The 25,706-nt window shown below is 39.1% G+C and overlaps 2 protein-coding genes across 21 annotated transcripts in view; one reads left to right on the forward strand and one right to left on the reverse strand.

Annotated features, from left to right (window-relative positions):
* Positions 1-25,706, forward strand: part of ADGRL3 (adhesion G protein-coupled receptor L3) — a 1,133,398-nt gene that overhangs the window by 920,865 nt on the left and 186,827 nt on the right. The window lies entirely within an intron of this gene.
* The window catches only part of LOC146027270 (uncharacterized), a 36,930-nt gene continuing 14,892 nt past the window's right edge, over positions 3,669-25,706 (reverse strand). Inside the window, exon 5 of the mRNA XM_083158211.1 lies at positions 3,669-3,911. Coding sequence (XP_083014337.1) covers positions 3,669-3,911 — 243 coding nt within the window. The remainder of the gene's footprint in view (positions 3,912-25,706) is intronic.

Here is a 25,706-nt window from a genome sequence, read left to right on the forward strand (position 1 = left end):
AGCGGGTTGGTGTGTTCGGGGGAGGGTACTATTTATATCTAAGTGCGGGTTCCCAGACTACAGAGATCCACAGTCGGTCCGCTGGCACTGGGAGCCGTGTGGATGACACTACTCCCTGTGCTGCTATCTCCGTCCTCTCCCTGTCTGTGTAGGTTTGCAGTGCACTGCTGCGGATCCCGTGTAGGTCCATTGCTGTGCCTGCTTACCTCTTTACAGGTTCCCTGTACTCATGCAGTGTTCTCCTCCCCGTACTCACCTCTGGTGTTCGCGGCTTTGGTCCCACGCTGGTTGTGGCATCTTCTGTTCGGTGTGTGCACAAGCTGGCTAACAGCGTCCGGGTGCACCTTCCTTACAGTGGCCACTGTTTGAAATTGGTTATCTCTGGATTGGGGTTTGTTTTAATTGATTCTCGTCCTCCAACACGTTTCAGCTACATATAGCCTTCTTCTAGGGAAATGTGTAATCGGTAGTTTGGGGTTTAAATAACCCTCCTGGTCCTGGAGTTGGTCTCTGATAGGTTAATATGTTCCTTCATCTGATTGGATATCATGTTTTCTCCTTCATGATGACATTCAGAGGTTCCTCCCTCTTACGTCTTTCTCTATTTGTGATTGTTTCCAATGTTAGATTTTTTTATAATTTTTTTGTTGTTTTTGTAAAAAGGTCCTTTTTATAATTTTTGTTGTCTTATGTTTGCTACCTGATGTGCATTTTATCATTTTCTCCCTACTATTGCTTTTATTTCGTTGTCTAGATTTAGACCTCTTGGTTTCAGGGTTTTTAATTTATACATTTTAATTCTAGTTTATTTATTTTGAGCGTTTAAACCCCCCCCAGTTGTGTTCTACTTTTTGGGTGCCTGTAAACTTTAGGGAGCTTGGGTCACCGTCATAGTAGTCACTGAAATGTTAAGATAGATTGTGTTCCTCATGGTTTTTCTTTATGTTTCGTATGTGTTCATTAATCCTGGTATTAAGGGGTCTGATCGTACGTCCCACATATTGTTTCTTGCAGCCACATTCTAATAAGTATATGACCCCTTACTGTATTTAATTCTATTTCTTATTTCATAGGTTTTATTTGTTGTCATCGAAATAAATGTTGTGATGGGTTTTGTGGATTTGATTTTTTGGTTAGTACAGCCTAAACATGTCCCACAGTGTCAGGTTGATTTTTTTTACCAGTGTGGTTTGTATTTGTCATTTTGGGGGGATGTGGTTGTTTACCAACTTCTGTCTAATGTCTGGGGCTTTTTTTAAATCTAATTTTGGATGGTCAGGTAGAATGTCTGCCAAAGTTTCATCTTCTAGCAACAATGGCCAGTGTTTTTTATGTATGCCCTGAAGTGTACTAGATTGTTTTGAGAATTGGGTAATGAAGGGAATTTCTTGGTATGTTTTGTCCCCTTTCTTTTTGTAGGTAATGAGGTCTGTCCTGTCTAATTTTTTTTACTGTTTCCAGTGCTCGTTCTGATGTTTCCTTTTTGCATTCTTTCTCTTAGAATTGTGTTGTTAATTCCCTACTTTGTTCTGCAAAATCTTCCTGTCTTGAACAATTTCTTTTTAATCTGATGAATTGTTCTTTTGGTATTCCCAGTAGCCACCTTGGATGGTGCCAGCTGCTGGATAATATAAAACTATTACATCCACTGTTTTTTTTTAAGGTTTTTGTGTACAGGTGGGAATCTTCTATAAATATGTTGAGGTCTAAAAATTCTACACTCTGCTTGCTATATTTGGTTGTAAAGATTAAATTGTTGGTGTTCTTGTTTATGTACTTCAGGAATTCTGTTAGGGAACTTTCATCAGCCTTCCAAATGAACAAGATGTCATCTATAAATCTGTTCCAGAGCACAAGATTCTTCCCAAGTCTGTTGCCTCCCCATATGTATCTATCCTCCCACCAAGTCATAAAGAGGTTTGCGTACCCCTGGGTGAAGCCCGTCACCGTGCCGGTTGTTTGTAGATAAAATTGGTTTTCAAACCACACGTAATTGTGTTTCAATATGAAATTTATGCTTTGTAAAATGAATTTAAGTTGGTCTCTTTCAATTGTTTTGTCTTGTGATATGTGGTATTCAATGCTACTGATTCCCTGATCGTGATCTATGATGCTATAGAGTGAGGTGAAATCAGAGGTGACCAACCACAGGTCTTCCCCCCATGTTATATTTTGTAGTATTTTGAGGATGTGTGTTGTGTCTCTAATGTAAGATCGATGTTTTTGGACATAAGGTTGTAGAAATACATCAAGATAGTGTGAGAGATTTGAGGTTAATGAGTTAGTTCCTGAAATTATAGGCCTACCAGGTGGAGTTGTTGGGCTTTTATGAATTTTAGGTAAATAATAGAAAACGGATAACTAGATGCTGTGTTTGAATGAATTTGAGTTCTTGTTGTTTAATGCTGCCTTTGTGGTTCCCTGCTTGCAGCAAAGTATTTCTAATTCTTGTTTGAATCTTTGTGTTGGGTCGTTTGCCAATTTTACGTATGTGTTTTCATCATTTAGAATTCTATGTGCTTCTTTTAGGTAAACCTCTTTGTCTAATATGAGCCCCCCCCCCCCCCTTCCCTTTTCAGCTGGTTTTATGATCAAATCTTTATTGTCCTGTAGGTCTCTTAATGCTTTCTCCACCTGTTTTGTTAAGTTTTTGTGATGGTTTGTATTTGATGTTCTCAAGATCTCATTCTACCATTTTTATGAATGCATCTCTCTGTGGACCTTTAGTTTGGCTTGGGTAGAAATTTGATGGTAGTTTTAGTTCAGTATGCTTGTACTTATCTCTTATAGTGTCATTTCTGACTCTCAGTGCACAATCTCTTATAGTGTAATTTCTTAATGAAGTATTTCTTTAGAGTTAATTTTCTGGCAAAGTTGTGCAAGTCTAAGTAAGTCTGGAATTTGTCTATTTTGTTTGTTGGTGCATATTTTAAACATTTGTCTAACAGTCTTAAATGGTTGTCAGTCAGTTCACTTTTACTTAAATTGAAGATTCCGTTTCCTATTTCTGTTCTAGTTGTTTCCTTGTTTTCTTTGACTTTGTCTCCACCTCTACACCCTCTTCTAGTCTTCCTAATTTTCTTTTTCCTGTGTTGTTTGGTTGTCTCTCTGTTATGTTCTTGATGTGTGAACGGTCTAAAAAAAGAGCTGGTTCTGTATCAGCACATGTTTCTTTGTTTGCATTTTCTTGTGGTTTTGGTGTTTTTGTGATTTCAGTTAGTACACTGTTTTCCCACCCTTGTTCCAGTGAGAGTCTTGCTAGATTGGCGTATTTATTTTCTTCCTCTCCTAGTGGGTCCTCATCTAGATCATAAATTGAGAATGATTTGTCTGAAGTGGGGGATTCTATATTGTCTTGTGTGTTTTCATAAACTGAAATTTCTAAAGGTTTTATTGTTTGTTCTGTAAGTAATTTTGTCATATACTGCTGGTATGTGAGATTAAGTTTCTTGTATACTGGGCTGTTCTTGGATTTCAGTGGTTTCGTTTTAATTAGGGGGGATGTTTTGGTTTTCTTTTTAGTGTTACTTGTTTTTTTACTTTTGATTCCAAATTTGTCTCTCAGTATTTTTTTCTTTTTAATTTCAATTAGTCTATTTCCCCTTGTATCAGTCTCTGGCTCGTCAGTTCAGATAATGTGATGAACTCCTGTTTGTCTTTGAATGGGTCTAATTCTTTGTCAAGTTGGTTGATTTCTCGATCTTGTCAAGTTTTGTGATGTTGTCCTCAATTATTAATTTCATTAATTGTGTTGAACATTCTTTTAGTATATTAGTCCACGTTGTCATGAATGCATTGTCCTCTAAATTGTGGGTTGGGATTTTTTTGATGCATAGACCTTTTGGTATGATCTTTTTTTGTTCATACAGTCGTAGTGTCTGATATCCATTCAGATGAAGGAACATATTAACCTATCAGAGACCAACACCAGGACCAGGAGGGTTATTTAAACCCAAAACTGACATTACCGATTATACATCTCTCTAGAAGAAGGCTATATGTAGCTGAAATCATTGGAGGATGAGCATCAATTAAAACAAACCCCATTCCAGCGGCCAATTTCAAACAGTGGCCACTGTAAGGAAGGTGCACCCGGACGCTGTTAGCCAGCTTGTGCACACACCGAACAGAAGATGCCACAACCAGCGTGGGACCGAAGCCGTGAACACCAGAGGTGAGTACGGAGAGGAGAACACGGCATGAGTACAGAGAACCTGTAAAGAGGTAAGCAGGCACAGCAACTGATCTACATGAGATCCATAGCAGTGCACAGGAAACCTACACAGATAATCAGGGTGGAGATCGCAGCACAGGGAGTAGTGTCATCCACACGGCTCCCGGTGCCAGCGGACTGACTGTGGATCTCTGTAGTCTGGGAATCCGCACTTAGATACCGATAGTACCCTCCCCCGAAAACACCAACCCGCTTGCCCACCAATGAAAGAGAAAGAGGTACCTGAAGACTGAATTTCATTATAAAGAGACACTGAACACTGCTTGTCAATTAACAGGATGCCGTTATTGACATTAGGTCACTGAAGTGACCCACCATTGAAAATACTATTATTCCATCTAACAAGTTTGAACCTTTACTTATAGCCCCAGTAGAGACTGTATATTGAGGAAAGCACCATTAATGCACTTTCTATTTTTGTTTTGTTTTGCTTTGATTTTTTCTGCGGGATTTCAACCAGTAGACTTTTATTCTATTTTGTATGTTTTCACTAAAGAGAATTCCAGTAAAATAATTTTTCAATCCATACAGTACATGTTAATATTTTTCTTTATAAGATACCTCTACAATTTACTACCATAAAAGGCAGAGCACAGCACTATACCCCCAAAAATGTATTATTTGTTAGATTATTCAATATTGTACCACCTCTTTCACATAAAGAATGATTTTGTCTCAGTGGTTATGGCGGTTATGATAAAATTAACATAATGAGGAATGTTAATAGAATAATATATATATACACAGCGCTGGGTTTTTTTTCTGATAAAAAATATAAAAAACAATTCTATCTAACAAAATATATGCAATTTATTACATTCAATAGAATTTTATATTTTTTATCAGAAAAAACCCCAGCGCTGTTGGTTATCTTTATGTTGTGAGTTTTACACCCTCCCCTATACAGCGGCTGTAACGGCACCACATTGGTTTGCATTTCTCTTATAATTATGAATGTTGTTTGAATATTTTTGGTCTAACTGATGTGAATGATAAACATTCTCAGTAAATTTAGATTTCCAATTTTTTTATTGATTTTGTCAATTTGAGCATTCAATACAAAAAAGATTATAATACAAGCAAAAATGATGGTATTTAAACGGTCTCATAGTCTTGCATTACATTATCATAAATAAGTATATTGATACGTTATAGGAGGAGACATTACATTGTACAAAATAATGTAACAGTTTCACAAATGGACAAACAAATTATACTAAATGCCTAATAGGCTTGAAAGACATTAGACATATAGACTGGGGTGATGTAAGAATGTCCGGGAGGAGGGAGAAGAACATAGAGGGAATAAGTGCAATACATTCTGTCACAACATTCTGTGCATAGATTACATACACGTTAAAGAGTTAAGTAGTATATCATATATTTAATTTTTTTATATCTGTGGTGATAGAGGGTCGTGATTGTCAAAACAAGAGGGTCAGGTTGAGTAAGTGAGAGAATGGAGGAGACAATAAGGGTTATATAGTGGAGGAGACAATAAGGGTAATAAATGGTTTTGTGATACAGTACGGTCATAGCATGCATGGAGTGTTGCAATAGGGAAAATAGATCCACCTGGGTCGAATAATTTAGTATCTAGGTCTAAGCCCTTACGACACCAATGAGTTTAGGATGTGTGAAGTAGTGAGGGAGGGAAGTTGGGATTTCCCCAAATGGGTAGGAAAGGTGTAATTTTAGGGTCTCTATGTAGTTTTCTATTAGGTTGTACCCATGTGTCCTATGTGCCTTTGAAGAGGATGTCATCATGTATGTTGTGGGTAATAAGAGACAGCAGCGAATGGAGTAATGCATTTGGGGATTGAGGATAGAATAAGGTTCTATCCAAATTTAAGTCAGTATATGTAGATTTGTTATATATATTTGTCAGCTATTTATCGAAAGTGAATAGACCAAGCTTAAAACTGAAAGTTAAGAATCTTCAGAACTCCCTGCTGTTTTGGAAACATTAGTTTTGAAAGCAACATTCTTGGTATTTTGCCACACCACAAAAACTTGGACATAAGTTTATTCAGACAATGTATATCAGTGTTAGGGATGACGCATGGCAACATTTGTAGACAATAAAAGATTTTTGGGAATATCATGCTTTTCAACAGGGAGGATCTCACTAAAATAAATATGGGAAGTTTTGCCTGGCATTCCAGTTGTTAAAAAAATCTTATTTATTAAAGGTGTGAAGTTTGCTTTATATATTTTGTGCGAGTCTCTAGTTATAGACATTCCTTAGTATTTAATATGCGGTGTTTATATGGTGAATTTGGATATTGTGGGGTGTGATGTAATAGTGTGAAACAGTGGAAGGACTTCTTTCCAGTGGAAGGAGTTTTTTGCACATTTATTTTGTAGCCTGGGATGTGGCCGAATGAATTGATAATGGGATAATGACTGGGATGGAGGACAAGGGGTTGGAGACAAATAATAGCATGTAATCTGCAAAAAGTGCTAGTTTAAGTTCTGTGTTTCTTATACAAATGCCATTGTATTCCAATGTAGCTCATAGCATGTCAGACGTTCAATGGCAATAGCAAAAAGGAGAGGGGAACAACATCCTCCCTGTCTAGTACCTCTTTGTATATTGAATGGGGGGGGGGGGGGGGAGATAGGAAGCCCTTACATGCTATTTGGGAGGTAGGTGATGAGTATATTGTCTGTATAAAGGATATAAACTGTTGGGGTATACAAAATGTATATATGTCTAAATTTGGTATACCCCAACAGTTTATATCCTTTATACAGACAATATACTCATCACCTAGCTCCCAGATAGCATGTAATGGATTCCTATCCCCCCCCCTTCCTATTCAATATACAAAGAGGTACTAGCAGGGCCGGTGCAAGGGTGTTGGGCGCCCCCCTGCAAACTATTAATTTGCGCCCTCCCTTTAAAGGAGGCATGCTCCACAAAAAAGGGGTGTATTCTCACAAGAAGTGTGTTATCAAATGTATTTACATTACACAAATAGGAAAATATATATACCCCAACAGTATATCGGGCGCAATCAATTAATTAAAATTGGGTTGATTTAATCAATTAGACCACAGTGTTAATGAGATGTATTGCAGCTCCCAAAAAAACCTAGAACCTAGATATACAGAACTACAGATAGAAAAGAGAGCGCATTTATATTAATGTACACAATTTATTAAATCTTAAAAAGCAACAAGGTAATATGCAATCAATAATAAAATATAATTAAAATTAATACCATGTTTATCTTGATTACCAAATTGAGACAGTTAAATTCATACAGTTATAATCTTACAATTAATCCCAGAGTTCTTACTCTCTTGAGTCCTTAATAGGTATTGTTATAGTAAGGAGTCTTCAAATAGCTAGGTCTATAGTCTTAGTGTCAGTCAGTTGATTTATCCTAAGACCGTTTGTATAGGCAGGATTATTTAGATCAATATGGTAATAACAACTGTTTACCAATTATTATTTTGTGGACATAATCCAAATGATACCCAAGTGGCTGATGGTAAGAAGCCGCTGACAGGAGCTGGATGGTAACTTACAGATGTGAGGGATCGGTAGGTCTGTGCAGGTGGAAGAATGGTCGGGCAGATCTTAGTTGGAGGTCGCTACCACCGGCGCTGCTCTGTTGTGATGGGAGCCCGCGTCGGGAGCAACCTCTGCTGCAATGAGATGTTGAGGAGTCACTAACAACCGGCGTGACTTGATGTTGAAAAAGCCGACGTCGGGAGCAACTCCTTGCAAGCAGGAATACCTCCGGCCTCCGGACCGCACCTTGCACTCTCCCCGGCTGGATATGGGCGATGGAACGGCAGAAACCGCCGTGGGTCTCTCGCTGGAAAGGTGTTAATGTTGCACTGTGCCCCCAGGTTTGGGAGACAGGCGTCAGCTGCTCCGTTGTCCCTCACTGTCTGTCACTGCAGGTGGGATCTTTTGGATTGAAGTTGCCACTATTTGTAGAAAAAAGTCCAAAATAAACATGGGATGAATAAAAACAAATGTTCCCCTTTTTCTTGACGCGTTTCTCCGTTCAAATCAAATGACGGTTTCCTCAGAAGATAGGGTAATGGTATTAAAGTCCTTGTTTAAATAGGAGGCTTAGCCTATCAGCGGTAGACATTCCTTAGGCTGCACCTGTGTATTGTAATTAGTTCATCATTGTAACAGGTGAGCATCCTTTTCACATTTCTACGAGTGTAATATTAGTACCATTTCAACTGTGGATTTATTTTTTGTATAACAAAAAACAATTTAATGCTAATAATAATGATGATTTTAATTCTAATAAAATTAAATAAATTAACATTAAAGAATAAAACACACAATGGCATCAATGAACGTTGTTTGAAAGAGAATGTATATTCTTATATTTATCCTTTTAAGTACAGACTTTCAATAGTCTGAGAGGTTTGGTCGGGACTATATGAATTTACATTACACCATGTAGTGCTCTTTATTCACATTACAACACACACACACTAGTGTCCCTTATTCATGTTACACCACACAATTGAGACCATTATTTATGATACTTTGGACAGTAGTACCCAGTGGCAGATTCAGGGGGGGGGGCACCCAGGCATGTGCCCCCCCTGTCATTTCATTTTGTAGCTGAGGACCAGGGCTTTCCAACGAGCCCAGCCCCGTGTCTCTAGCCCCTCGGGAACCAGAGATATCGCCTGGCAAAGCTGTAATGTTTTTTCCCCATAGGATAATATGGGACCCGTCAATTCCGACCCCCACCCGGTTCCGACGGCTGCCATCACAGAAGCTTGGGTTGATCTCATTCAATTCCAAATTGCTGGCCCTTCAATATGATACCAGGCTGGTCCATATCGGTCAATCGGTTCCAGAGATATTGCGTGTAAACCGATTTTTTTTTAAAATGTCATTTTCATGGCTGTTCATGTTCTTTGAGGGCAGATTACTCTGGAACCAAACGTTCCAGTTTCACTGGGTCAAAATCATTCAAAGCCCACTCAAAAGTTCTTCAATATGATGCTTGTCTCATGTAAATGGGTCAGTTGGTTCCAAAGATATAGCCGGTTAAATGGGGGAGGGGTGGTTTTCTCTCCCCCTCACAACAGAAAATGCAGGAACTAGGCTGGTGTGAAAGGGGCCAACCTAGGAATGCATTTTCTGGTGTGAAAGGGGTATTATTTCAAATAGCCGGGACCTGCAGTGCTCTGAATGCAGCCAGGCTCTGCCACTGTCAGTGGCTATCGCTTCTGCCTGGCGGCGGCTGTTATTATTATTATTATTATAATTTTATTTATAAGGCGCCACAAGTGTTTCGCAGCGCCGTACAAAGGAACAATACAGGGAAACAAAACTTGGCATAACATTGAATAAATAACAAAAATACAGTACAAATAAAGAGCGCCACAGATCAATACACATTACAGCTTGGATATAAGTAGTGAGGACTCAATCAACATACAACTAGAGGCTTGAGGCCAATGATGGAGAGGAGTATGCAGATGAAGATGGTCACTGAGTGTTGGAGTAAAGGAGAGCTGTGAGTGAAATGTGAAGAGAAGTGGGCTTTGACAACAGGAGGGAAGAGGGCCCTACTCGGAGGAGCTTACAATCTAGTAGGAAGGGGAGACAGACAGATTACAAGAGGTGCAAGCAAGGGGGTGGTGGTTAGATAGCAGGATGTAAACAGGAAACAGGCAAGGGGTCGGAGAACCAGCTGGTTTATGCAGTGGAAGGGTACGCTTTGATGAATAGGTGAGTTTTCAGTGCCCGTTTGAAGCTTTGCAAGGTCGGGGAGAGTCTAATGGAGCGAGGGAGTGCGTTCCACTGAAGGGGTGCAGCACGGGCAAAGTCCTGTACTCTAGCATGGGAAGCAGTGATCAGGGTGGAGGAGAGACGACAGTCGTCAGCTGACCGTAGAGGGCGGGAGGGTGTATGAATGGAGATGAGGTTAGAGATATATGGAGCAATGGAATTAGAGATGGCCCTGTATGTGAGTGTGAGGTGTTTGAAGAGGATTCTGTAGGGGAATGGAAGCCAGTGCAGATTTTGTTGAAGGGGAGTAGCAGAATTAGAGCGGCGGGAGAGGAAGATAAGCCTGGCTGCAGCATTGAGGACAGATTGGAGAGGAGCTAGTTGGGATTGAGCAAGGCCGGTGAGAAGAGCATTACAGTAGTCAAGCCGTGAGATGACCAATGAGTGGATGATCAGCTTAGTTGCACTCTGTGAGAGAAAGGGCCTGATGCAAGCAATGTTGCGTAACTGGAACCGGCAAGAATGGGCCAGCATTTGGATGTGGGGTGCAAAGGAGAGGGAGGAGTCAAGAGTGACACCCAGGCAGCGGAGTTGGGGAACAGGGGAGATGATGGTGTTGTTAACAGTGATAGAGATATTAGTAGGGGGCATAGCTCTGGGTGGGGGAAAGATAATAAGTTCGGTTTTGTCCATATTCAGCTTCAGAAATCGCTCAGACATCCAGGTAGAAATGGCAGCGAGGCAGTTGGAAACTTGAGAGAAAACAGTGGGGGACAGATCAGGAGAGGAGAGGTAGATTTGGGTGTCATCTGCATAGAGGTGATATTGGAAGCCAAAGGAGTTAATGAGTGCACCCAGAGAGGAGGTGTACAGAGAGAACAGAATGGGGCCAAGGACGGAACCCTGAGGGACCCCGACAGGAAGGATAGAAGGTGGTGAGGTAGAGCCAGATGCAGAGACTGAGAAGGAACGGTTGAAGAGGTAAGAGGAAAACCAGTTGAAGACTGTGCCAGAGAGGCCAATGTTTTGGAGTGTGTGGAGGAGGAGAGGGTGATCCACAGTGTCAAAGGCAGCAGATAGGTCCAAAAGGATAAGCAGGGAGAAGTGACCCTTGGATTTGGCTGACAGCAGGTCATTGGTGACTTTCACTAGGGCAGTCTCAGTGGAATGAAGTGGGCGAAAGCCAGATTGAAGGGGATCTAGGATGGAGTGGTCAGACAGGTAGCTGGTGAGACGCCTGTAAACCAGCCGTTCTAGTATTTTAGAGGCAAATGGGAGAAGAGAGATAGGGCGGTAGCTTGTGGGAGAAAAAGGGTCCAGGTTAGGTTTTTTAAGAATAGGCGAGACCAGAGCGTGTTTGAAGGGTGAGGGAAAGATGCCAGTAGAAAGAGATAGGTTAAAGAGGTGAGCAAGGTGGGAGCAGCCAGTGGGGGAGAGGGAACTGAGGAGACGGGAGGGGAGAGGGTCCAAGGGACAGGTAGAGGGGGGAGAGGATGAGATGAGGGAGCGGACTTCCTCAGCTGTAGTAGGGCAGAAGGATGACAGAGTGGGGTAGTTGGTAGGGGAGGATGATTGGGGTGGGTGGGCAGCAGAGGGGGTATGGAAGGAGATATCATGTCGGATTACCTCAATTTTAGAGAGGAAGAAGGAGGCAAAGTCAGTGGCAGTGAGGGATGAAGGGAGGAGGGGTGGTGCAGGGCGAAGTAGAGTGTTGAAAGTTTCAAAGAGACGTCGGGGATTGGAGGAATGGGAAGAGATGAGAGATTTGAAGAAAGATTGTTTGGTATAGGAGAGAGCAGCGCTGTAGGAGGAGAGCATAAACTTGAAATGGAGGAAGTCTTCCAGAGAGTGAGATTTCCTCCAGAGGCGTTCAGCAGAGCGTGCACATTTTTGCAAGAAACGAGTTATTTTGTTGTGCCAGGGTTGTGGGCTGTCCCCATTTACCGCGAGCATGTATTCCCCCTTGGCAATGAGCATGTAATCCCACATGGCAACGAGCATGGAACCTCTGGCAATGAGCATGGAACCCTTGGCAATGAGCATGTAGATAAGCAGCACTTCTGTAGCATAATTTTTCAATAGGCATTACGGTGTTTGGCATAATACATAATGGACATAATGGCATGTAACTTAATGTGTAATGGACATTATGGTGTAAATGTGTAATGCGCACCTTTGGTGGACAATATCCCTGTTTATGAAGCGTATTGTGAATTTTGGCTCAATCCGTGTGGCATTATGTGAATTTTGGCTCAATCCGTATGACATTTTATGAATTTGGCTCAATCCATGTGGCATTATGTGAATTTTGACACAATCCATGTGGCATTATGTGAGTTTTGGCTCAATCCATTTGGCATTATGTGAATTTTGGCTCAATCCGTGTGTTATGTAAATTTTGGCTCAATCCATGTGGCATTATTTGAATTTTGGCTCAATCCATGTGGCATTATGTGAATTTTGGCTCATTCCATTTGGCATCACGTGTAAGGGGCAAGTATAATGGGGTCTAGTATTTTGTTTCATTATGTGTAGAAGTTGTATATGGTGTTGTACACCCCTTTTGAGTGGCCACACCCCCTTTTCCGGAGCGCGCCTTCGGCACGCACACAACTACATCCTTCACTTTTGTCGCCATGGTGGGCCTGCTTTCTTTAAATGCCAGGGCCTATTTTTAATCCCATTCCCACCCTCTCTCTGCGGCTCTCTTAGCATGTTCACTGGCACCACTAACACCGCCCCTCCCCCCACCTAAACCAACATGGTGCCCCCCTGTCATTTTATCTTGGATCCGCCCCTGGTAGTACCCCTTCTACAGATTACGCCACACAGTAATGCCCCTTATACACATAATGCCAACAGTAGTAGTGCCTTTTACATATAATGCTCACAGTAATGCTGCTTACAAATAATGCCCAGAATAGTGCAGGTTACACATGTCAGGTGTAGTGCCGCTTACACACAATGCGCAGAGTAGCGACTCTTACACATAACACCCAGAGAAGTGCCCAGCCCACATAGTTCCCAGAGCAGTTCCCAAAACATATAGAGCCCAAAGCATATAGTGCCCAGAGTAGTGCCTTGAGGTGCCACTAATTCACAGAATTACCCTTGTGGTACCACTTACACATGGAATGCTCCCTGAGGTGCTGCTTACACACAGAATGTCCCCTGAGGTGCCGCTCACATGCAGAATGCCCTCCCCCCAGCGGTGCCACTCACACACAGAATGCCCCCGAGGTGCCACTCACATGCAAAATGCCCCTGAGGTGCCGCTCACACGCAGAATGCCTACTGAAGTGCTGCTTTCATGTGGAATGGCCGCTTAGGTGCCGCTTACACACAGAATGCCTGCTGAGGTGCCATTTACATGCAGAATGCCACCTAATGTGCCACTTACATGCAGAATGCCCCTAGGGTGCCACTTATATGCAGAATGCCCCCTGAGGTGCCACTTATATGTAGACTGCCCACTGAGGTACAGCATACACACAGAATGCACAATGTGGTGCAGCTGACACAGAACGTCCCAGTAACACTCACCGCCCTGGGCCTTGACCTCTGCTTCCTGCTCCACCACTGCTGTTATCACTGGCCATCACTGAGGGGAGCATGTTACCACGGTACACGAGTTCTGATCGCGGCCAGTCCCTCATTTTAAACGACAGCCGGAGGGATAGCAGTAGAGTGTGCCTCCTACAGAAGTAGACACCGCGCAGGCAGAAGTAGTAAGCCGGGTCTGCGTGTTCTGAATGTGCAGTGCAGCGTTAAGCGACGGCGGGGGTGTGCGGGCATGGATGCAACCCATTTGCGGGCCAAATCCCCCGCACCACCCAAGTGACACTGCAGCACAGCTCCTCCTCCTGACTCCCTCCCATGTGTCTGCAGTAGCAGCATCTTCCTGCTCCTGTCTTCAGTGACAGCAGCCACGGGCGGCTACTCCGCACTGTTCGGGAACCCGGCAGCATCATGGAGATTTGTGATGCAGCCTGTTGGGAGCTGTAGCTACACTGCCCGCATGCTGTGTTAAGCCCGATGCCTGTCATTTTTTTTTGACAGGAGCAGGCTGCGGCAGCCGAAGCAGCGGCATCAGGAAGGGTATCGCCTCTCAGGGCCGGCACCTACCTGCTTTCAGGCTGTGCTGAGCGGGTAGCGCCGGCCCTGGGTACTAGACAGTGGGGCCAAAGAACTAAGTCAAAGGCTTTCTCAGCATCTATTCCGAAGATCAGATTTGGGGTGACTGGATCCGACTGGGAAATTTGGGTCTGTGTTACAGCTAAAACTTTCCTGACATTTTGTATAAAATGTCTACTGGTAATAAACATTCTCAGTAAATTTATATTAAAGGTTATAAAGGTCAACTAATATGGCTATATAAAGGTTAAGTAATATGTTTAATAAATCTATTGCATGCTAAGTGCTACAACTAAGACAGGGGATCACTGTACCCTTGTGAACAGAATCCTCTATTCAGTATGTTTATGATGATTTGACCAGAAACAGGAACAAAGGGCCTGATCCCGACCAGTTTGCAGCCTAGCAAAAAGGTAAACGCCGTCTGGCAGAACACCCCCCCATCCCTGTGTGTGCATCGTGAATCCCCTTCGTAGCATGTGAGGGGATGTGTATGCTAACATATACCATTGCATGCAGCCACACAGCTGAAATATCATTCGATAATCGCTCACCATCAAATTATTTTTCTGTCGTTCACTAAAACAAGTCAGTCTAGACTGTCTTTTATTATGATCGAGGAATTCGGGACGGGTGCTGATGTCATGTCACAAGCAGGCATCACCACACCTGCATCTGCACAGCATTTTTATGTGCACTCCCATAAAAACACAGGGATTTCCCCTGCTGCCAAACCCTTCTCTCCCCTCCTCGAGCAAAAGGCCCAGCGAGGGTGAAACTCTCCAAAGCTGTTCGCTCCCTAGGTTTGCGCATGTGCATATTCAGGCATGTGCAAACCCCGAACGTGGATTTATTCGGTTCTAAATCAGCCCCAATGTTTATTAACTGGTCTATCATGCCTTTCTGCATATCTTCGGTCTCAAGAACATTCCTTTACAACTATAACTTGTGAGTTCAGCAAGTCCAGGAGTATACTATTATTGCGGCATGTTGGTGCAGACACAGAAAAGGTGGCTTGCCCCATCACTTGTTTCAGTTGTATAATTTTTTGCTTGCATTGTTTGTTTTCTTTTGAACTCATCACATTTATTTTTGGTGAATTGTTAGCCATAGGTATACAAATGCATGTTATTTCATGTAAATTTAATATAAAATTCTACTTGATGAAATACAAAACTATATTAGTTTATACAGTATGTTTAAGCATATAATATGGAACAGTATTACATTTCTGTTATAAAAGGTATTACTTGCTTATTCAATGCTGGACCATATTGTACGTTAAAGGAATCCATGTTTATGAAAAGCAGTAAATCTAATTTGTTAAAATGGTCATGATCTTTTTGTCAGTTGCATAAGGTTCCTGAAACGATAAATCAGTATCATGGAATATTTTCCATGATACTGATTTATTGTTTCAGGAACCTTATGCAACTGTAACAGGTAACATGACAAGGGCAAAGGGAAAACAAGATCTGATATCCCGTTATCTGAATGCTAGGAGTTTAACTGGTAAAATGGGGGACTGGAGACCCTAGTTTTGGAAGAAGATTTTGATCTCATAGGTATTACTGAAACTTGGTGGGATGAATCACATGAGTGGGAGGCTAACATAGAAGGTTATAGTCTTTTTAGAAAACAACAGATTAGGTAGAAAGGGAGGTGGGGTTTGTGTATATGTTAAACCATCCTTAAAACCAGACATAAATGAGAGCACAATGGAGTCGGTAGAATCGGTACGGGTAAAAATCACAGGTAATATTAAAGGGGCTAAAAAACTTATAGTAGGAACATGTTATAAACCACCCAACATAAATAAGGAGGAGAAAAAATACCTCTTGCTACAGGTGGGAAAAGCGGCCATCTTAGGGGACATTATTATTATGGGTGACTTTAACTACCCAGAAATAAATTGGAAGGATAGGTCAACTAGTACCGCTAAGGGAAATGTTTTATTGGATGCCCTAAATGAACACTATTTGTATCAATTTATTAAAAGTCCAACCAGAAATAACAATATCCTGGATCTCTTGATAAGCAACAATGGGGACTTTGTTACTAACATAACCATAAGGGAGACATTGGGGAACAGTGATCACAATAAGATCACATTTTACTTAGATTTTAACAAAGATAATTATATTGGAGCAACTAGGTCCTTCAATTTCAGAAAAGCAAACTTTGGTAATTTTGATGAGTCCTTAAAGTATATAAACTGGAAGGAATTATTTAGAGGTATGGATACTACTAAAAGGTGGCAAACTTTAAAAAAAATACTGGTGGAGGGCACTGATAAATTTATTCCTAGGGAAATAAATAACAAATATCAAAAGGAAACCTATGTGGCCTAACAGCAAAGTCAAATTTGAATTAGCTAAAAAAAAGGAGGGCATTCAAAACATTTAAACAAGATGGGACACCCAAATCATTTGCCACATATAAAGAATGTAATAAGAAATGTAAAAATACAATCAAGATGGCTAAATTAGAGACTGAACGTAAAATAGCGGCAGATACAGTAGCAAATCTAATCCCAAAAAATTCTACAGTTATATAAATGGGAAATGGTTAAGGAAGGAAAATATTGGCACACTAAAAAAAATAAGCAGGATACCCTGGTAATAGAAGGAAAAGAGAAAGCGGACTTATTCAATGAATTATTTGCTTCGGTATTTACAAGGGAAGAATCTTCAGAAGATCTCCCACAGATTAAATGCTCGGTTTATCATGGCTCCCAAACTGTATGTTTGAGTGAGGAAATGGTCAAAAATAGATTACGGAACCTAAATAGTAACAAATCTCCTGGCCCAGACGAAATACACCCTAGGATACTAAAATAATTGGGTTCTGTCATAGCACTACCACTATAGCTGATATTCAAGGAATCAAACTCAGGGATGGTACCAACGGACTGTCGCATAGCTAAGGTCAGGGCTCGACAATTTTTTGTAAAATCTAGGAGCCAGGATGAAAGTTCAGGAGCCAGACAATCTAAAAATAGGGGAAGTGCACCAAAAATGTACACCGTAATGCTTCTACATGCCATAATGCCCATTACATGTTATGCCACACTGTAATGCCCATTTCGCAGTATGCCATATGCCGTAATTCCTATTACATATTATACCATACACCATAATGCTGGATGTTTGTAGACATCTTGTGTGCTATATATATATATATATATATATATATATATATATATGTGCTGTGTGTGCCTGCTGTATGTGGTAATGATATTTTATGATTAATGTACTTGCTGTATCGCTGTATATAATCATATGATACATGATACATGTGTGTTCGAGATCCTATGAAGATGTAGGTGTGTGTTTATTTTATAGTATTTGTCTTTTTAGAAAACAACAGATTAGGTAGAAAGGGAGGTGGGGTTTGTTTATATGTTAAACCATCCTTAAAACTATACATAAGGGAAGACATAAACGAGAGCCCAATGGAGTCGGTAGAATCGGTACTGGTAAAAATCACAGGTAATATTAAAGGGGCTAAAAAACTTATAGTAGGAACATGTTATAAACCACCCAACATAAATAAGGAGGAGAGAAAATACCTCTTGCTACAGGTGGGAAAAGCGGCCATCTTAGGGGACATTATTATTATGGGTGACTTTAACTACCCAGAAATAAATTGGAAGGATAGGTCAACTAGTACCGCTAAGGGAAATGTTTTATTGGATGCCCTAAATGAACACTATTTGTATCAATTTATTAAAAGTCCAACCAGAAATAACAATATCCTGGATCTCTTGATAAGCAACAATGGGGACTTTGTTACTAACATAACCATAAGGGAGACATTGGGGAACAGTGATCACAATAAGATCACATTTTACTTAGATTTTAACAAAGATAATTATATTGGAGCAACTAGGTCCTTCAATTTCAGAAAAGCAAACTTTGGTAATTTTGATGAGTCCTTAAAGTATATAAACTGGAAGGAATTATTTAGAGGTATGGATACTACTAAAAGGTGGCAAACTTTAAAAAAAATACTGGTGGAGGGCACTGATAAATTTATTCCTAGGGAAATAAATAACAAATATCAAAAGGAAACCTATGTGGCCTAACAGCAAAGTCAAATTTGAATTAGCTAAAAAAAAGGAGGGCATTCAAAACATTTAAACAAGATGGGACACCCAAATCATTTGCCACATATAAAGAATGTAATAAGAAATGTAAAAATACAATCAAGATGGCTAAATTAGAGACTGAACGTAAAATAGCGGCAGATACAGTAGCAAATCTAATCCCAAAAAATTCTACAGTTATATAAATGGGAAATGGTTAAGGAAGGAAAATATTGGCACACTAAAAAAAATAAGCAGGATACCCTGGTAATAGAAGGAAAAGAGAAAGCGGACTTATTCAATGAATTATTTGCTTCGGTATTTACAAGGGAAGAATCTTCAGAAGATCTCCCACAGATTAAATGCTCGGTTTATCATGGCTCCCAAACTGTATGTTTGAGTGAGGAAATGGTCAAAAATAGATTACGGAACCTAAATAGTAACAAATCTCCTGGCCCAGACGAAATACACCCTAGGATACTAAAATAATTGGGTTCTGTCATAGCACTACCACTATAGCTGATATTCAAGGAATCAAACTCAGGGATGGTACCAACGGACTGTCGCATAGCTAAGGTCAGGGCTCGACAATTTTTTGTAAAATCTAGGAGCCAGGATGAAAGTTCAGGAGCCAGACAATCTAAAAATAGGGGAAGTGCACCAAAAATGTACACCGTAATGCTTCCACATGCCATAATGCCCATTACATGTTATGCCACACTGTAATGCCCATTTCGCAGTATGCCATATGCCGTAATTCCTATTACATATTATACCATACACCATAATGCTGGATGTTTGTAGACATCTTGTGTGCTATATATATATATATATATATATATATATATATATATATATATATATATATATATATATATATATATATGTGCTGTGTGTGCCTGCTGTATGTGGTAATGATATTTTATGATTAATGTACTTGCTGTATCGCTGTATATAAGTATCATGTGTGTTCGAGATCCTATGAAGATGTAGGTGTGTGTTTATTTTATAGTATTTGTCTTTTTAGAAAACAACAGATTAGGTAGAAAGGGAGGTGGGGTTTGTTTATATGTTAAACCATCCTTAAAACTATACATAAGGGAAGACATAAACGAGAGCCCAATGGAGTCGGTAGAATCGGTACTGGTAAAAATCACAGGTAATATTAAAGGGGCTAAAAAACTTATAGTAGGAACATGTTATAAACCACCCAACATAAATAAGGAGGAGAGAAAATACCTCTTGCTACAGGTGGGAAAAGCGGCCAGCTTAGGGGACATTATTATTATGGGTGACTTTAACTACCCAGAAATAAATTGGAAGTATAGGTCGACTAGTACCGCTAAGGTATGAAGCCAGGATGAAAGTTCAGGAGCCAGACAATCTAAAATTAGGGGAAGTGCACCAAAAATTTACACCGTAATGCTTCCACATTCCATAATGCCCATTACATGTTATGCCACACTGTAATGCCCATTTCGCAGTATGCCACATGCCGTAATTCCTATTACATATTATACCATACTGGTGTATGGTATAATACAAAGCGGAAGTGTATTATAAAGCATAATGCTGTATGTTTGTAGGGATCTTGTGTGCTATATATATATATGTGCTGTGTGTGCCTGCTGTATGTGGTAATGATATTTTATGATTAATGTACTTGCTGTATCGCTGTATATAAGTGTCATGTGTGTTCGAGATCCTATGAAGATGTAGGTGTGTGTTTATTTTATAGTGTTTGTGCTGTATATACCTGCTATTTTTAGGAATCTATATACTTTATATACCTGCTTTATATAGGACTCTACATGCTGTACATAGGGAAGTAGGTACTGTATGTGGGGGACTGCTATATATATATATATATATATATATATATATATATATATATATATATATATATCTATAGATATATATATATATAGATATATATCTATATATATATCTATATATATATATATATATATGAGAATATTGGGGTTCAGAGTGCGCTAACAATAATTTTACACAATTAAAAGAAAAAAGTACATTTAATAAAAAAGATGCCCCATGGGCAACATACAAAATGCAGTAACACATTAAGTACAATAAGAATAAAAGTTTTGCCAGCAGAAAGGTAGGCCCAACGCGTTTCATCAAAACGTTGACTTCCTCAGGGGCTGAGAAGATATTGAGTATAGCAAACCAATTTGGCACTGTAAATTATAAAACAATATAATTCAATGCCACATATACAAAACAAAATACAATTCAAAAGTCATCAAATTGGAGGAGGATAAGAAAAGAAGAGGAGGACAACAGAAGGATAAAACAAACAGACTATTTTAGGGGTGAATATTAGTTGCGGATCAAATGAGAGGAAAAAAAGTCCCAAACCCAAGTGGAGGGTATAACCTACATATATAAATATACATATATACAGCCGGTACCTTCATACAAGGAAAAAACCATTAACACTCCAAGGAAAAAAAGTACAGAGTTGCATAAATATATTTCCCCCCTCTTTATTATAGGGTAGGGTATTAGTAGGAATTTCTACTCACTGGTCACCATCAAATTTTGGCTTAAAAATGGACCACCGCCCGAAACACTCTGTCTCTGGGATATGAAGAATAGGGGTAAAAACTGCCCCACAAACTGTATACCGTCGGTAATTAGAGCAACCGCCCATCTATAAAGTAAAACGGATGGGTTTGCATTTAGTCTATGTAGTACAGTCATGTGTTCTAATATGTGACAATGACTAACAGGCAGAAAGAAAAAACATAAGCACTTACATATAGCTGGGCCACCGGATGTAGACTCATAGGGATCCACAAACTGAATGAGAAGGGAAGGTTCTAAAGACTATATATAGGGATCAGGTGGTTACATCACTTCCTGTCCTGTTTGTTAACTTAGTCGGTACAAATAAGAGCTCCTACGTTTAAAAATAAAGAGCTACACTTTCACTGTATAAGAAACCAATGTCAAATTAATCGGGCACGGGAATAAGGGACCTTAAAGGTGTAAATTGTGTCCTAAAAACTTTAATTAAGCCTTGGAACGCAGGGCGATCCCGCCGTGCGTTCCAAATGGGGGCCATGTTTTTTCCGTGGTGGAGCGCATTTGCGTTCCACCTTTATAATGAACAAATAGCGCTTAGCAGAAAGCGCTTAACATTAAAGAGTATAGTCTCCTATATAGAAGGGTGGTATTCTCCTATCCTTGATCACCGTAGTGACCTTGTTCGGAGACCCTCCAACAGTGATTAAGGGAGGCGGAAGTGACGTGCCGTCCTCCAATCACTACGGAGCCTGAACTAGTTTTGCGTTCCACAGCTAAAATAATAACTAAACGTGATGTTCTAATGAAGACTAATATATAACGCTAGGGTGAAAAACACTGTGATAACTTATTACTAAAAATAGTAACAAATATAAATCCCAATTTGGACTAGTATATACTATTTACAGAAGAGGTAACTGAGCAAAGTGTTTATTACCGGCTATATAATACCTAAACTATAAGGGGGGTATAGAATGAAGAGTATACTCAAGTGACTTATACTGGTGACCGTGTATACTAAAGTGATATACAAATGCTCGCTATTAATGCTATGGTGACTAATAAGGTTAATAAGAACAAGACTAGGGATAAAATAGATTAACTTAACTGATTAATCCCCCAACCAAACATTTGTGGTGTGAAAATGGGATACTCTACTGAGCAGATGTATAATTTTTTGACCTATGGTGACTTTATAGGGTAATTATTAATGACTATATAATAAGGAATATAGGATAAGGAATATAGTTCTGTTAGTGCACGAGTGTGAGCTATTATAACACGGAGGATTAGAAATAGGGATATAATAAGATAACTGGAATGGGTATCCCATACTAAAATAAGTGGAAAAAAAGGTGTGTGTGTGTATATATATATATATATATATATATATATATATATATATATATATATATATATATATATATATATAGAAATTCTCACTCAGTGTCCAATAAAAATTAAGTGCTTGAAAGATCTTCGATCTGAATAGTTAATCACTATCACATTTCCATCGAGATATACATGTTTACAATATACATAACGTAAATACAGCTAGATGTAAACCAAGTGCAAAGAAAAAAAGACAGCTGGAAGACAGAAAGGATAGTCTAGGGGGAAGGGTTCAATACCCTATGTCTCTAGAAGTCTTAAAGAAATGCCACTATGTCTACCCCTTCATTTAGACCCTTAGGGCTTAGTGAGTCTAGGGTGTATATCCAAAAGCTTTCTTTCTTGATCAATTCTTGGGTTAAAGAGAAAAAAGAGAAAAGATTGTCTTCTTTTTTTGGCGCACAGAAAAGAGGATAGAGTAGTTAAAGTGTTATTGTAGTATTTTTTTATATATAAAATTTAGCTTTTAATTTATCTGTTTTAAAACTGCTTGTTTAGTAAAATATTAATGCAGTAAACAATTTTTTTTTTTTTTAAACGGTGTCAGTGTGTCTTTATTTGGTCCTTTTATTTAGCTTTATTCAGAGACTTGTGTTGAAATTGTGTTTAGATATCCAAACAATTTATCTCATCATGTGTACTCTTACAGGCAATTATTGTGGATATTGATGCAATATTTCCTCAGTGGGTTATAATTGCATCAGAAAGATCCTTTTCATCTGTTTATCCTCATTCAGAGACATGTATTGAGATTGTTTCTAGATATCTATCCTATTTATCTCATCATGTGTACTTATACAAACAGTTGTTGCAAATATTGGTACAATGCTTCCTCAATGGGTTATGATTGTATCAAAAAGATCCTTCTCATCTATTTCATACTCTATGGATATATTTGTAAATATTTGTATCAATCCTAGAGGGATGGGAGGGTATAGACAGACAGATTTTTGTATTAGCTGTCTTGTCTTATTTTACACATGTGACGATATAGATAGTAAATTTTATTTTTATTCAACAACACATAACTCTGATTTTGTCTTGAATGTTTAACTTTCTATTTGGGAATTGTGACCTTTTCAGCATCTGTGTTGTACAGCGCCCGTGAGTTTGTATAGCGTAGACACAGTGTAATTGTTATTCGAATAATCTTCCGCTAATCCCCTAGTATACTTTATGCTTTTATTGGTTATATACTGGGATTGCGGTCCTTATTCAGTATTGGTGTCAGTACAGCTTTATTGCCAACCAATTAGTTCTTATAAAGGAAAGTATATGTCACGATAATTTTTATTCATTCAGGTTTGCTCTAATCCTGATATATGCAGTTTTCCTCTATTAGTACTGTGCTGTGTAGTTTGCGCCGTTGGGTAACAACTGCAATATTTGATAGTGTGTTAGTGGCTTTTGTACATATATACAATCTTCCTTTATAGGTTGCGGCGTTGTATAATTTCCACACGCTGCTGGGTAATAGTTGCCCTATTTATTTAATAACAGTTGATTCAGCTATAAGCAGTTTCCTCTATTAGTTACGGCGCTGTATAATTTTACACACACGTCGTTGGGAAATAACTGCACTCTTGTTGTATAGTGTATTGACGACCAGCGGATTGAAATGCATACACTCTTACTCTGTTATTAATAACGTTATGTGGAGTTTCAGTTTGCCCGTATCGCTGGGTCCCACCTCTAATATTTATTCACAATGGGCTCATAGCATGCTCAAAATACAGTGCTGTTTCCCCTTAATTAATAATAGCGTTGTATATTTCCAATTTATACACGCCCTTGTATGATTGCTCAATTGATAATAGCATTTATTATATTTGTACACACCTCTGCGTTATTAATTTGTAGCAACTTAAATAGCAGGTTCATATAAATGCAGTTTTTCCTCTCAATTGATGTCAGCGTTGTATAATTTAATTTATCCACGCCGCTGGGTAACAACTGCGTTTTGAGCTTGTAATAGGCTAGTAGCGGGTTCTAATGGAAGCAGTTTTTCTTCATTAGATAGTTACAGTGTTGTATGATTTTATTAACATCCACCACTTGCTAACCTCTGCGTTATTGCAGTGGGTACAGATAGGTGCTATTTTACTCCAATTGATGCCAGCGTTGTATAGATCAATTTATACACGCTACTGAGTAACAAATATGTTATTAGTTTATAACGGGCTGACCTCAGATTTAAACAAATGCGGTTTTCCACCACAGATGACAGCGTTTGTATAGTTTAATTTATACACGTTTTTGGGTCATAGCTACGTTACTATTTTTTAGTGAGCTGGCAGCGCATTCAATGTAATTGATACCAGCGTTGTATAGTTTAATTTATACTCATTGCTGGGTCACGGCTGCGTTATTGTTTTTTTTAGAAAGTTTAACAAAAGGTTCAAATAAATATAATTTTACTTGAGAACAGCGTTGTATTTATCCCAGTAGATGACGGAGTTGTATAGTTTAATTTATACACGCCACTGGGTCACAACTGTGTTATTGATTTATAGAGGGCTGATAATGAGTTTAGATAAACACAGTTATCCTCTGTTGGTCTTGGCGTTGTGTGATTTGCAAACGCCGCCAGGTAACCACTGCACTTTTCAGCGTGTTGGTACCTATCTTTTACAAACACAGACAGCGCTGTACATATTAATTCAAAAAGGTGCTGATGCTAGTTTACGTATACGTATTAGGTCTTCCCTATCTTACATAACAAACAGACAAAGCAATTAAACATTTTTATAGACACACTGCCCGAGACGCCGACGCGCGTTTCACAAAGGCAGTTTTTTCAAGGCGATTATTCGAATAACAATTACACTGTGTCTACGCTATACAAACTCACGGGCGCTGTACAACACAGATGCTGAAAAGGTCACAAATCCCAAATAGAAAGTTAAACATTCAAGACAAAATCAGAGTTATGTGTTGTTGAATAAAAATAAAATTTACTATCTATATCGTCACATGTGTAAAATAAGACAAGACAGCTAATACAAAAATCTGTCTGTCTATACCCTCCCATCCCTCTAGGATTGATACAAATATTTACAAATATATCCATAGAGTATGAAATAGATGAGAAGGATCTTTTTGATACAATCATAACCCATTGAGGAAGCATTGTACCAATATTTGCAACAATTGTTTGTATAAGTACAAATGATGAGATAAATAGGATAGATATCTAGAAACAATCTCAATACATGTCTCTGAATGAGGATAAACAGATGAAAAGGATCTTTCTGATGCATTTATAACCCACTGAGGAAATATTGCATCAATATCCACAATAGTTGCCTTTAAGAGTACACATGATGAGATAAATTGTTTGGATATCTAAACACAATTTCAACACAAGTCTCTGAATAAAGCTAAATAAAAGGACCAAATAAAGACACACTGACACCGTTTAAAAAAAAAAAAAATTGTTTACTGCATTAATATTTCACTAAACAAGCAGTTTTAAAACAGATAAATTAAAAGCTAAATTTTATATATAAAAAAATACTACAATAACACTTGAACTACTCTATCCTCTTTTCTGTGCGCCAAAAAAAGAAGACAATCTTTTC

The sequence above is a fragment of the Crinia signifera genome, chromosome 1, assembly GCF_055691185.1.
Source record: "Crinia signifera chromosome 1, ASM5569118v1, whole genome shotgun sequence".
Lineage (NCBI taxonomy): Eukaryota > Metazoa > Chordata > Amphibia > Anura > Myobatrachidae > Crinia > Crinia signifera.